General features: G+C 43.9%; 1 protein-coding gene across 5 annotated transcripts in view; it reads left to right on the top strand.

Moving 5' to 3' along the window:
• VPS13D (vacuolar protein sorting 13 homolog D) overlaps positions 1 to 15,043 on the top strand; it is a 266,859-nt gene that overhangs the window by 245,251 nt on the left and 6,565 nt on the right. For 4 of the 5 annotated variants that reach the window (XM_018060321.1, XM_018060319.1, XM_013970145.2 and 1 more), the window contains one exon: positions 6,515 to 6,646. The exons of the other annotated variant lie outside the window; for it this stretch is intronic. In XM_018060321.1, the coding sequence (XP_017915810.1) occupies positions 6,515 to 6,646 (132 nt within the window). The remainder of the gene's footprint in view (positions 1 to 6,514; positions 6,647 to 15,043) is intronic. 5 annotated transcript variants of the gene reach the window in all.

Genomic DNA, 15,043 nt, shown 5'->3' with positions numbered 1-15,043 from the left:
TCAAGTGTCAGTAGCCACACATGGCCAGTGGCTGTATGCTGGATAGTGCTATCCTGGACAGTACCAGGTGCTGGAAAGGCTACAGATTACTAGGCTCTCTGAAATACATTGCTGGTGGGAGTATAAATTGCTTCAGCCTCTCTGAAAACAGTTTGAATTATCTTGTTAGCTGAACATTCATGCCCTGTGGTCTAGCAAACAGCTCCTAAGTATGTACCCAAAGAAACTCTTGTCGAGGTTCACCAGGAGACAGGTATAGGAGTATACACAGCAGCATTGTTTGTGGTAGCAAAACCTGGAAATACTCCATGTGCCATCAACAGGAAGCTGGATGAATGATGGTGCATTCATACAGTGGAATAATTACAAGCCAGTACAATAACTGAATTATAGCTGCACACAGAAGAATGATTGAATCTTAACAATAGGACTTCAAGGAGGAAGAAGTAAGTCTGCAAACATAAAAAGGTAGTGCCATCCTTTTTCAGAAGCCCCAAACAATGAAAACCAGAAAATGTAACAAGACTGTACGAGAGCATACTTTGAAATGTGATAAGACTCCATGCAGAAGGAAAGTAAAGATAGACAGTAGTGGCTATCTCAGATAGAAGAGGAAAAGGAAAGCGGAATGGGGAGGGGGAGGGGAGGGGAGGGAGAGGACCACACAGATAGATTCAAGTTATGGTCAGACAATGGGGTTTTCGCACAAGGGATAGTGGTTTCACAGATGTTTATTATGTCATTTAAAATAAATAAAAAGCCAGTGATGATAGTGGGCCCTAAACTGAGGATAATGATGCATCTAGTCCAGAAGTCCAGTTTAAAACAAAAAGAATGGAGTCCTTTCCTTCCAGATGCTAGTAGGTTCGTGGGAACATGCAGGCAAGTGACTTAGGAACGGTGACTTAACTGGTTTTTTTGAACACCACTGAAGAACTATGGACGGAGGTTCATGACATTATACAGGAGGTGGTGATCAAAACCATCCCCAAGAGAGAAATGCAAAAAGGCAAAATGATTGTCTAAGGAAGCCTTACAAATAGCTGAGAAAAGAAGAGAAGCAAAAGGCAAAGGAGAAAAGGAAAGATATATCCATCTGAATGCAGAGTTCCGAAGAATAGCAAGGAGAGATAAGAAAGCCTTCCTAAGTGATCAATGCAAAGAAATAGAAGAAAACAATAGAATGGGAAAGACTAGAGTTCTCAAGAAAATTAGAGATACCAAGGAAACATTTCATGCAAAGATGGACACAATAAAAGACAGAAATGGTATGGACCTAATAGAAGCAGAAGATATAAAGAAGAGGTGGCAAGAATACACAGAAGAACTATATAAAAAAGATCTTCATGGCCCAGATAATGACAATGGTGTGATCACTAGATCCAGACATCCTGGAGTGCGAGGTCAAGTGGGCCTTAGGAAACATCACTATGAACAAAGCTAGTGGAGGTGATGAAATTCCAGTTGCGCTATTTCAAATCCTAAAAGATGATGCTGTGAAAGTGCTGCACTCAATATGCCAGCAAATTTGGAAAACTCAACAATGGCCACAGGACTGGAAAAGGTCAATCTTCATTCCAGTGCCAAAGAATGTTCAAACAGTTGGACAGTTGCACTCATCGCACACGCTAGCAAAGTAATGCTCAAAATCCTCCAAGCTAGGCTTCAACAGTATGTAAACTTCCAGATGTTCAAGCTGGATTTAGAAAAGGCAGTGGAACCAGAGATCAAATTGCCAACATCCGTTGGATCATCAAAAAAGCAAGAGAGTTCCAGAAAAACATCCACTTCTGCTTCATTGACTATGCTAAATCCTTCATGTGGATCACAACTGTGGAAAATTCTTCAACAGATGGGAATACCAGACCACCTTACCTTCCTCCTGAGGTCTGTATGCAGGCCAAGAAGCAACAGTTAGAACCAGACATGAAACAACAGACTGGTTCCAAATTGGTCAAGACTCTATATTTTCACCCTGCTAATTTAACTTATATGCAGAGTACAGCATGTGAAATGCCTGGCTGGATGAAGCACAAGCTGAAATCAAGATTGCCAGGAGAAATATCAATAACCCCAGATACGCAGATGACACCACACTTATGGCAGAAAGTGAAGAGGAACTAAAGAGCCTCTTGATGAAAGTGAAAGAGGAGAGGGAAGAAGTTGGCTTAAACTCAACATTCAAAAAACAAAGATCATGGCATCTGGTCCCATCACTTCATGGCAAATCAATGGGGAAACAATGGAAACAGAGAGACTTTGTTTTCTTGGGCTCCAAAATCACTGCAGATGGTGACTGCAGCCATGAAATTAAAAGATGCTTGCTCCTTGGGAGAAAAACTATGACCAACCTAGACAGCATATTAAAAAAGCAGAGACATTACCTTGCCGACAGAGGTCTGTCTAGTCAAAGCTACAGTTTTTCCAGTAGTCATGTATGGATATGAGAGTTGGACTATAAAGAAAGCTGAGCGCTGAAGAATTGATGCTTTTGAACTGTGGTATTGGAGAAGACTCTTGAGAGTCCTTTGGACAGCAAGGAGATCAAGCTAGTCCATTCTAAAGGAAATCAGTCCTGAATATTCACTGTAAGGACTAATGCTGAAACTGAAACTCCAATACTTTGGCTACCTAATGCAAAGAAGTGACTCATTTGAAAAGACCCTGATGCTGGGAAAGATTGAAGGCAGGAGGAGAAGGGGACAACAGGATGAGATGGTTGGGCAGCATCACTTACTAGATGGACATGAGTTTGAGCAGGCTCTAGGAGTTGGTGATGGACAGAAAGCCTGGCGTGCTGCAGTCCATGGAGTCACAAAGAGTCAGACATGACTGAGTGACTGAACTGAGCTGAACTGTATTCCTGAATCCCAGAGTGAACAGATTTAGGATTGTGCCATGTACAGTCATCCTGATCTCAAAGGGTTATGCTCAAATTTTCAGTGTCCTGGTCAATATATGAAGAAAGCAGTTCCCATAACACATGAGGGCCTGCACTGAAGAATATCTCTTTAAACTTTCTGTTGGCTGAAGTTTGTTCACATGCAAATGGTTTTAACTCCTCCACTCCCCAGCCTCTCAACTTGGACCTCAGGAGGTTAACACTTTAATTAAGTTTCAGAGAAGTAGGAATCCTTTCTCGCCTACCAGCAATGATAAGGAAGTAGGGGACTGTGGAAAGAATTCCTTTAATCCACCTGTGTTTCTAGTAAGAATATATATCTAGATCGCCTCTTATGAAAGGGACCTTCAGGAGACCACAAGGGTGACTCCGTGTCCTCCCTCCTGTGTCTGTGTGGACAGTGAGCCTTGAATGCCACAGCAAGCAGCTCCAGGCAGCAGGATCTGAACACTCCCTCCAACCTTCCCTTGGTGTTTGGCTGATCACGGAGTGAGGACCTGCTGGGGAGATAGATAAGAAAATTTAACAAACAGGCAGCGCATAGCCATGAGGGAGCAACTGTGGCGCTCAGGTGCTTAGAGTTCGAAAGTTAGAAGATAACGCACTGGGTATAGACGGAAGAACGGATCACAGAACTCTGGGGATGGTGTGGAGGGAGGCTACCAAATCAAGACCATCTGTAGGCACCAGAGAGCTATTTGGTGACAATAGAGGGCCGCTTACTTATATTCACAACCGTTCTGTGGTCGTTATTCATGGGATGTGGGTCTCAGGAGCGCAGATCCAGAAACAGGCCACCTCTCCTTGCCTGCTCTGGCTTCTCGGATCTCACCCAAGGAGGGCAGGACTCTCACTGAGTTTTCTCCTCCTTGGTAGCATGTTTTCCCCTGCTTTGGGTACTCATGAAAAGAATGTTTCTTCTAAGGAAAACATGTCAACAGAGATGTTACTGTCATGTCTCTGCCTTCATGTGCCTTCTTTGTTTTGACTAGTTGGCTGGCCAGACACACCCTTGACCTTTCCCTCCGGAAGTTGGGATTTGAGCTGGTTCGTATTCTGCTTTAATTTTGTTGGCTTTCAAAGCTCAGCATTCATGGTCTGTAATCTCTTCAGCAAAGTTTGCATATCATCTCTCATTTTTAGCTCAGTAGTCAAAGTGGCCTTTATACCTCTTCCCACCCCCACCTCCAAATGCCTTCATTTATCTATTCAGCTAATACTACTGCTTCTCTACCATGAACCCAGGAATAAAACAAAATCCCTCCTCTCATGGAGCTTACGTTCCAGGTGGAGAGCCAAGCAATAAGCAAATATTTTTATTTAAGTGGGATGTGAAGCAAATGTATTTTGAGCTCATGGCCAACTTAACTTGACTTGTTTTTGAAACAACTTGCTGTGAGGAAAAGGACAGGAGTGGAAACGGAAAGAATAAGTTAGAAAACTACTGGGGCAATCCATTCCCAATCCAGAGATCATTTATCAGTTACAAGAGCGATAGAGAGAGAGAGATTTGCGGCATGTGTGAAAGTTGAGCCTTCGAACCTCCCAGTAGATCCAGGAGGACATAGGGAGAGGAGTCAGGATGCAGCCTTACATTGAAAGACGTAGATGAGCAGGCCTGGCAGGCCTCCTGAGGGCCTCTGGGCTTCGGCCACAGCACCCAGTCCTCTTCCAGGAGCTTCAGGGGTGATAGGCTAGTAAGCCTGACTTGAGGAAAAGATATGTTTTTAGCCTGTCCTAGACAGTGTTTGAAATGACGGTAGATATTTCACTGGACCAGGAGATAAGAACAGAACTCAGCTACCTGGAAAAGCACTCCACACTCCTTCCCCTGGTTTCTTTCCCATGCAGTGTCTTGCCAGCATCCTTACAACAACAGTTGTCCGGCATCTCTGTGAGGGGTTAATGGCAGCCCTCTCTGCTGCCCTCCATGTTTTCAGTCAGTTGCATGCTCAGTCATTCAGTTCGTGTGTGACTCTTTGTGACCCCATGGACTGCAGCCTGCCAGGCTCCTCTGTCCATGGGATTTTCCAGGCAAGAATACTGGATTGGGTTGCCATTTCCTTCTCCAGGGAATCTTCCTGACCCAGGGATTGAACCCCTGTCTCCTGTTTCTCCTTCATTGGCAGGCAGATTCTTTACCACGAAGTCACCTGGGAAGCCCCCTTCAGTCAGTTGTTGGGATCTAAATAACCAGCGGTGGGCCTCAGTCTGAAAGAAGGAATTGAGACTGTGCACAGCAGGAATATGTGAATATATCGTGTAAATAAAATTGGGTGTTTTTTTGTTTTTTTGTTTTTTGTTTTCCCATTCCCTTGGTGCAGATGATCAGAACTTCTTTTTAGTCTCACTCAGAGAACACAATTAGTAGTTTTCTTGGGGCATCCTTTTTACTGAACTTTTTTATAAAATCACTGGATTTCTGGTTTCCAAGCCCAAATCAAGCATTACCCAGGTATGGAGCTTGAGCCCATGTGGCCTGGTAGATGGCGTGTTGGTGTGGGCCCGGGAAGGCTTTGAGTTGTCCCATCTTTACATCTCACCCATGGCGTGGCCTGTGGCAAATTTCTGTTCCTGTCCCTGTTTTTTCACCCTGATTTGCCCACCAAGCACTTTCCTGCCCCTTCAAGTAAGTCTCTTTTAGTTCATGATTCAGGAGTGGCAAGCCTCAGCGTCTCATTTAGATGTGTCTAGAGAGGGGTGTTTTGCTTCACTGGAATCCAGGAACAAATAATGAAAAGTACACCAAGTACAAGGCCGAGGACAGACCAGGCACACTCTTATCAGTCATCTGAAATATGCACAGCCTTTCCAAGACAAATATGGACTCCTGTTTCTAGGAAAACACCAGAAAGTACTTATCAATTACCCTGTATATGGTTTGTGGAAAAAGACAACACCAGCCTACCCTGAAAGCCATAGCAAAGCAGATTCCTCCAAGCAACCAACAGCTGAAGACCGTGAGTTGGAGCCCAGCCTGTGGCCTGGGACTGGTCCACGGAGCCTCTCTCCTCCCTCCTGTGATGCCCGTGTCCCTGCCCCGATAGCAGGCAACTGAGCTCCTCCTAGAAGATGGGGAGACTGATGTGTTCTCACTCATGGCCAAACCTCTCACTCTTCTTCCTGACCTCTTCCAAGTCCAGAGGTGTCTCTCCAGAAGAGATCCCTAGAAAAATAGAGGGTGACCCGGTGGAAGTTCAGTAATGCTAACAGTGACAAGAGTCACCATTGGTGGATAGCCCACATTCTGTCCAGCCCAGGCTTGATGGGCATAGTTTTGTTTGATCCTTGCAGCCATCCTGCAAGGTAGGTACTGTCATCCCATTTTACAGAGAGAACTAGAACTGGGGGATTGAAGAAGTGAGCTGACTTGCCCATGATCACATGTCTAGGAAATGGCAGCTGTGAAGTTCTTGTTCAAAACTGGAGATTTTAACCACTTTCTTCCAACTGCATTCACAGGGGATACTGAATGTGGGTTTAATGCTGGTCCGCAGATTTAGAGCATGTCCTTTATGCAGTGGCGTTTTTATCTTAGACGAGGAAGGAAGGGAAGTCATTTTAGCATTAGCATGTAACCTCTTCGCTTTTCTGTCCACCTTCCCACCTTAGGACTCAAGCACAGAGGGTGCGGAAGCCACGCTGCTGCACAGGGCCCCAGGGCCTGCTTCCCCGCTACTCGGAGAGCCAGGCAGAGGGCCAGGAGCAGCTCTTCAAACTAACAGACAACATACAAGATGAATTGTGAGTTGCGTCCGTGGGAAACCAGCCCTTTTGGTTCACCAGGTCATTTTCTCTGTCTCTGCGTCTGAGAAGTTTCTGTCCATTTCTGAGTATCATCATGACTCTGAGGCCTGGGAACTGGTCAGAGATTCCTTGGCCCAGATGGGTTTTTGTTTTGTTTTGTTCTCCTGCCACACCAGACAGCCTGTAGGATCCTAGTTCCCCAACCAGGGATTGAACCCGTGCCCCCTGCATTGAAAGCAAGGAGTCCTAGTCACTGGACTGCCAGGAATGTCCCAAACCCAGATGTTTTATACATTTAAATGTGACAGTGGTTCTCAAACTGAATTCCACAGCAGGACCTTAATGTTGGCATTCTCCTTCTAATTAGTTCAAAGAGAGAAGATAAAATGTTCTCAATCCAAAGATTTTTTTTTTTTGCCCTGTAAAATTTTCCTAAACTTTGGTGTGCTGTTGTTGGCGGAAGAATGCTAGTTAAAACAGATTAACAAATAACAAACAACTAGTAGCTGAAAATTTTGGAAATGCAACCTTCTTAAGGGTGTTTTGCTACTCTTCAATGTGGAACCTTATATACTTAAGATCTTGTTATAATTTCAGTTAGTGAAGTTTTTCCTAATTGATATGTTTGTTGTTGTGGAGTCGCTAACTCATATCTGACTCTTTGTGACCCCATGGACTGCAGCACACCAGGCTCCTCTGTCCTCCATTATCTCCTGCTCAAACTCATGTCCACTGAGTCAGTGAGCATGCTGTCTAACCGTCTCATCCTCTGTTGTCCCCTTCTCTTACCCTCAGTCTTTCCGAGTATCAGGGTCTTTTCCAATGAGTTGGCTCTTCGCGTTAGGTGGACAAAGTATTGGAGTTTCGGCTTCAGCCTCAGCCCTTCCAATGAATGTTCAGGGTTGATTTCCTTTAGGTTTGATCTTCTTGTAATCCAAGAGACTCTCAAGAGTCTTCTCCAGTTGATATGATAGAATTCAGTATATCACTATTTTGCAATATTATTCCTTTAACATAAAATGCTCTGTAACCTAAATAGATGTTAGAATCACCAGTCCAAAGAAAGCAGTTAGTTCTGCCCTAATAAATAGCAAAATGCTAGTTTATTTTCTTTGAATGCTTATTTATCTCAGGATAAACAAGGTAAGGAGGGTTTAGAGGACCATGAGGGGTTTGGGGTTTTTATTTTTTTTTTGGTTGATGAAAGGGTATCTGAAGTAGAGGTTAGCTCTTCAAAGAGCCTTCAGTGTCATTGTTACCAATGTGTTAAGTTGACCTCACCTCATAGTTTTGTAGCAGTATTTGAATGGGAATATCGAAAGTCAAATCCAGAATTCATGTGTTGCTTACTGCATAGGAAGGCATCTTCCTGGATGTGGTTTTTTGTAACTCAAACTCCCTTTGTTACTGGAAGGTCTCTCAGTGATGGAGATGTATGACATTATGATAGTCAGCTCAGGCTGCCAAAAACCAAATACCACAGACCAAGTGGCTTAAACAACAGAAAGTTGTTTGCCATAGTATTGAGGCTGGGAAGTCCAAGATAAAGGTGCCGACTGATTTGGTTCCTGGTGAAGGCTGTCTTTCCAGCTTGCAGATGGCCACCTTCTGGTTGTGTCCTCATATGGCAGAGAGAGGCTGAGCCAAATCTCTGATGTCTCCTATAAAGACACTAATTGTAGACAATCAGGGCCCCACCCTTATGACTTCATTAAAAGAAAAAGAAGAACCTTTATTTTTTTAATTATTTATTTTAATTGGAGGATAATTACTTTACAATATTGTGATGGTCTCTGCCATACATCAACATGAATCAGCCACGAGTATACATGTGTTGCCCCGTCCTGAAACCCCCTCCCACCTCCCTCCCCACCCTATCCCTCTGGGTTGTCCCAGAGCACCAGCTTTGGGTGCCCTGCTTCATGCATTGAACTCACACGGGTCATCTGTTTTGCTTATGGTAGTGTACATGTTTCAGTGCTATTCTCTCAAATCATCCCACCCTCGCCTTCTCCCACTGAGTCCAAAAGTCTTTTCTTTACATCTGTGTCTCCTTGCTGCCCTGCATGTAGAATCGTCATTACCATCTTTCTAAATTCCATGCATATGCATTAATATACAGTATTTGTCTTTCTCTTTTTTACTTACTTCACTGTATAATAAGCTCCATTTTTGTCCGCCTCATTAGAACTGACTCAAATGTGTTCCTTTTTATAACTGAATAATATTCCATTGTGTATATGTGCCATAACTTCCTTATCCATTCATCTGCTGATGAACATCTAGGTTGCTTCCATGTCCTAGCTATTGTAAATAGTGCTACTATGAACGATGGGGTACATGTGTCTCTTTCAATTCTGGTTTCCTTGGGGTGTATGCCCAGCAATGGAATTGCTGGGCCTTATGACCTCATTTAACCTTCATTCCTCCCATGCTCCATACAGTCACACTGGGGTGAGGTCGTCAACATGGGAACTTGGTGGGGACATAATTCTGTCCATAGCATATGTCTCTCTCTACTCTTTTAGTCTAGCCTCAGCTCTGGCCATCGTGCCAATAGCCAAAATCCCCTGCATTTCACTCCAGAAAGGACTTTATATTCCTGCCCTCCTTGGGTGAGTATCTGGTGCCGTCACTGCCCTTTATACACTTGACTGATGGAACTTTTGACCTTTGGATTGGAGGTTCAGAGAGTCATTCCTCAAGTGAGACATGGTGCAGAGTCTACTAGCATGGTGGGCCCCATGAGGGCCTTAGTTTCTGTCTGATCCATTCACTGAAGAATCCTCAGTATGTGGAACAGTAGATGGCACTTATTAGGCACTCAACAGATATTTGCTGAATGAATGAGAGTTGGATGGTTATTGTACATTGTGCTTTTAATTTTCTCTCCCGCTCACCCTTCCTCAGGCTTCCCTGATAGCTCAGTTGGTAAAGAATCCGCCTGCAATGCAGGAGACCCTGGTTCAATTCCTGGGTCAGGAAGATCCACTGCAGAAGGGATAGGCTACCCATTCTAGTGTTTTTGGGCTTCCCTTGTGGCTCGGCTGGCAAAGAATCCACCTGGAATGTGGGAGACCTGGGTTCGATCCCTGGATTGGGAAGATCCTCTGGAGAAGGGAAAGTCTACCCACTCCAGTATTCTGGTCTTGAAAATCCCATGGACTGTATAGTCCACAGGGTTGCAAAGTCAGACATGACCAAGCAACTTTCACTTTCGCACCCTTCTTCAAATCAAACCATATCTGGTCCTCATGAAATTCATTTTCAATACAATGAATCATGTCAGAAACATAAGGAGAAACTGTGTAGCGTGGCTAATGTAGGATTGCTCCCAGTGAGACACAAGCACTGAGCACAGGGCCATGGAAAACTGGAAGCCGGAATCCAGTCAGTAAAACAGGTTTCATGAAACTCTTGGAATTCATAAGAACTCAGAGAAGACGTTGGCATGAATGACTTCTGACTCTTAAGATGAAAACCATGTGTTGCTACCCCAGTTTGTGTTAAATCTTGCCCATGTACGCTGGAGGAGTCATGTGACCATAGTCTTCCGCAGTGTACAAGGCAGGAGTCATCGGGAAACCTGGCACATATTTCTCTGAAGTGTCCTCAGTGGTCAGGCTGGGTCTTCACATTGGAGGCATCACTTTGCAAGAAAGGGGTTTTCAAGAAAACCACAGGAGCGTCATAATATACCTCTGACTTTTATCCTAGAATCCTAATTAAAAACATGCTTAAAGACCTAATTATTTGCATATTTTCCTCCAGAGTTAACCCGTTAAAAGGATCTTTAATACCTTGCTCTACTGTTCTAACTAAATGTTTCCACATTTTTTTCCAGTTAGACTCACTGTTTCACTTCTGGAAAATATTGTGTAATTACTTCCCGATGCCGTGAAAACCCCACAGAGTCCACAGTGCTGTGGTTACTTCAACTTTGTTCTCCCAGATCAAGTTGCATTTAATTTTTTATTTTATTCAGTTAATTAGTATTAAAAGGATAGTTGCTGACATATGATTTAAGGTCTGGTACACTGTAAAGGCTTGAGTTTCTAATGAATCCAGTATTAACTCTAATATGTTGCAAGATTGCCATCACTTTCCATTTTTCTTAACTTTGCTTCTGAAATCGTATTCTGGGTCAAAATGATAGTAAAGGCAAATTTGTTCTATCAGATTGCATTAATTTTTGTCTTTAACTGGTGTCTAGTATGTAGCCAGACACCTCATTTTCATTAAAAGAAAAAGAAAAAAGTACCTATTTTATTTCCAATACACCATCACAGACCAGATTACATGCTAGCAATGTAAGCACTAGGGTAGTTCTTTACCTTTTCCAAAAACTGAGTAGCTGTCCTCACATACTGTTTTCTTGAGTTTATTTGACAACTTGATTGTATTTTTTTTAATGTAGTTTTAGGAAATAATATTTGTGAGGGTTTTTTTTAAGACATTATTCATTGCTTTAAAGAAAGATTTTAAGTTCTCTATCTCGGTTTTAATATTTTGATAGATGTACTTAAATATATTTGATTACCTTTGTAATCCTAAGCATTTTATTTTATGCGTTTAAAATCAACATTATCCTTAGAAAGGAATTGTGGGCCTCCCCACATGCCAACAAGGGGAACGGAGGGATCATGATCCAAAAATGTTAAGAACGCCTGTTCTGATTAGCAGCCTTTCTAGATGTTTGAAATTTTTAATTATTCAAAATTATCAATTATTTGAGTGTCAGTAGGTTGCACAGAGGTAAAGAATCCGCTTGCCAATGCAAGAGACATAGGTTCCATCCCTGGGTTGGGAAGATCCCCTGGAGAAGGAAATGGCAACCCACACCAATTATTCTTGCCTGGAAAAACCCATGCATGGACAGAGGAGCCTGGCGGGCTACAGTCCATAGGGTCACAAAGAGCTGGACATAATTGAGCACAACACAACACGTGTGTTCCATAAACGTTAAGAGCGCCTGTTCTAATTAGAAATGAGGAGCTTTTCTAGGTATTTGACATTTTTAATTATTCAAAATTATTCTTTATTTTTTAGTATTGTGACTGTGCTAACAAAAAGAGTCCTTATCCTTTAGAGAAATACAGAGAAGAGGAGAAAGAATGAATTAGCAGCAACAACTAAGCATCCTTAAGGGGCAGCTAGACCTGGAAAGTGGCTCCACATTACAGGGTTCCTGTATGTGACCTTGAAGGTGGTGCTTGTCTTTGGGGGGAACTCGAAGGTCACGCACAGGAGGCCCCTTGAATCCAGGCAGCATCTTGGAGGCTCTCCCTGTGTCTCTGGGCCGCTTGATCTCAGCCGAGTCAGGCTGCTTCCTTGTCCTTTTGGGTTGTGCGTTCAATTCTATCAGTTTGTCTGCTCCTCCTCTTGTTTTTTTTTTAATTCAAGAAAGTATAAAAAGGAAAACAAAAATAGCCTATAAACCCACTGGCCAGGTTAGTCCTTTCTCTTTTTGATGAAATAAACTCATGTACACAGTTATTAGCAAATTCAAAGAGTACAGAAAAAAATCAAGAATAAAATTCTCCTTTCTTGCCCCCTTTGTATGCATACTGTGATATTTGATATATATACTCTTCTTAAGAAATTGCATATAGAAATAGAAGTTAGAACATTTTTATCTGAGCACAGGTTATATTGTTTATTCTAATAAACAGTATAATTTAATTTAACAGCATATAATTATAAATAAAAACCGTAAAGTAACATATGCAATCTCAAAACAAAAATAAAACGATCAGACATTTTGAGGAGTGAGATAGAATTCATTGCTTGCATTTTCTAAACCAGGAAATAATCTGTCAATAATCATTGACACTCCTGGAATAAGACAGCTCCCAACTATTCTGATTGTGAAATGACTGTAAAGTGTGGAATATACAGATATATAAATATTAATAGAGTTGATAAAACAAAAACAAAACCCCAAGAGAGTGGGAAAAAAAGAAGGAAAATCAGTTGAAAAAGGTAATTGAATCAACTGGCAAATTTCTGTCCCCCTAAGGAGCAAATCAGTGGTCGTGAACCTCTTTCCCTGTGGCCTCTTAGAGGACACATTTCTCCAACCTACTGCAGTGAGGACTTGTAGACTTGCAAGGAGACCTCCTCCACAGGACCGGGGTAACTTGGCATCTGTTGTCAATGGAAGAAAGAAGTAACAACAGCCACCCCGGTTGGGCATGTAGATTGGTGGCCCCTCGGAGGAGGTATGGTGATCCTCACTCTACACATGGCAGCAGGCAGCTCTGAGCCAAGCCTTGTGGCTGGCAACAGGCAGAGCCAGCTGTCACCGAGGATTGGCCGGTTCCAATGGCACACTGGCCACCGTACTTGGAAATGACATCACTACCTGCCACATAGTGAGAGGGCTGATGCTGTTGTTGACAGCGACTTTGGTGTTTGTGGTTTGGGATCCTGTTCATTGTAGCGGAGCTGCTCCTGCAGTGTTGAACCTTGCCGGGCTTGCTCACTATTAGAACCCGTCATCTTGAAGAGTGGTGTAAGCCACGTGTCACAGCCTTCCTTTCTCTGAGAAGAAACTTTCTGAAGTTGGTCCCCAGGTCAAAACATCCTCTTTCTCCCCTTAAAGGAGAGTTATAAGTGAAACTTTTAACCAAAGTCTCAAGATCCTGATTTTTTTTTTAATAGAATTGTTCCTAGTGTCCACCAGAGATATCTTCTCTGGTTCTCCTTATTTGAAGGTTATGATACCCAGAGGCTGTGTGTCTCTGGCCATGGTTTTTCACGCTCCCTCCTTCTGAGTTAATAACAGGTCAGAGGGTAGAAGGACACACTCAGGGTCCACCTGAGGCCACATGGCTTTCCTTCCTATGTCATCCCACAATGGTTTGTAATAGTCACCCATTCGTGGGCCAAGAGCAGCCTATGTGAAGCGAGGGGGGTGCAAGTGTGTCTAGACTTGGCTTGTGTGAGGCCTTTGCCTCTCAAGTGACACAAAGGAAAGGAGCTCAGGCCTTCTTCAGGGGACAGCCGGGCAGGGAGGGGGATGCCATGCTGTGACAACGAAGTGACAGAGGTGGCGAATGAGACGAGAAGTGCTGGGAACACTCATGGGTTCCAGCTTCTCTTATCCCGTTGAGATTTGGTTCCTCTCTCTCCATGACAGATTTGGGGTTGGTCTCCCTTACAGGAGGGGACCCATAATCTGAAGCTCAGTTTTAATTATTCTTTGTTGTGGTTTCTAGGTTGTGTGTGTGTGTGTGTGTGTGTGTGTGTGTGTGTGTGTGTGTGTTTAATGTATGCTATTATGATGAAACCCAAAGCATTAGTTGATGGTTATGAAAGTTCCAGGGAAGCGTTGAGAGGAAAATGGAGGGAGAGACTACTGTTGGCTAAGTCGGTGTCCAGGTTCTTGCTCAGACCGAGGGCTGTGACCCAGGCACTCCAACTGAGTCCCCACTGTCTCCCTCTTCCCTCCTCTCAGTTATACCCTTGGCTCCAATCTGCTTTTGGTTTGAAAAGACTAGAACATGTCATGTAAATGTCCAGAACTTACTGTCTCTATTAGCTTCGGGGTATGAATGGGCTCCTGGGCTCACAGAAGAGAGATATGTGTGAATTTACAAACCGTTCCCCTCCCCTCACATTTCTATAATGGACATGAATTCTTCTAATGTTGAATTTTGGCCATGAATTTACTGACTTTGTGATGGAAGCTGGCGGGTAGCATCATCTCTCTCAGATGAAGAAACTGAGCCACAAAGACAGCAGCTGGCCCTGCTGGAGCTGCCCCACCCAGTGGGGCTCCCTGCCCACGCAGCATGTGTCCCCTCCACCACGTGGGATGGCTCTGAGTCAAGCATCCCAGCTCAGAGCCACCCTTCCTCCTCCCTTCCACCCGGAAGTCGTGCTGGCCAGACAAAGGACTTGTACCATCTGTGGCCTCTCAGAAGGGAGTCTGTTTTAAAGAGGCCCACTATGGAAAGGGCTCTAATAATGTCAACCACCCGGGTGAGGGGTATCAGAGCAGCTGCCCTGATGGAAAGACCTCGGCCCTCTTAGAGGCTGCGCGTAAATGTCAGCATCAGCAGGTACCAAACGGGAGAGGGGAGGAGCAGACGATGGGACAGAAGTTCTGCCTCCTGTGCTGGACCAGAGGAAAGAGAACAGTCCTCAACTGGATTTTTAATGCCCATCCTGCCCTCACCCTAATCGTGGTGGCTGGCTCTGGGGAGCTCCCCTGAGAACCTGTTACAGCCTCAGTCGCCACGTGCCCAGCCCACCCGTGCTCAGAAGCCCTGGGCCATTTTCGGTTTTTAAGCCAGTTTCCTGGCAAGTTCCAGCAGGCCCCCAATCCTTCCTTCCTGTGTCAGGAAGCTTTTATCATCTCTCTCTGTCTGTCTCTTTCTCTCGCCTTGT

This window comes from Capra hircus, chromosome 16 (assembly GCF_001704415.2).
Source record: "Capra hircus breed San Clemente chromosome 16, ASM170441v1, whole genome shotgun sequence".
Classification (NCBI taxonomy): domain Eukaryota; kingdom Metazoa; phylum Chordata; class Mammalia; order Artiodactyla; family Bovidae; genus Capra; species Capra hircus.
Note: the sequence above shows the minus strand (reverse complement) of the source record. Positions and strands in the feature narration are given on the sequence as shown.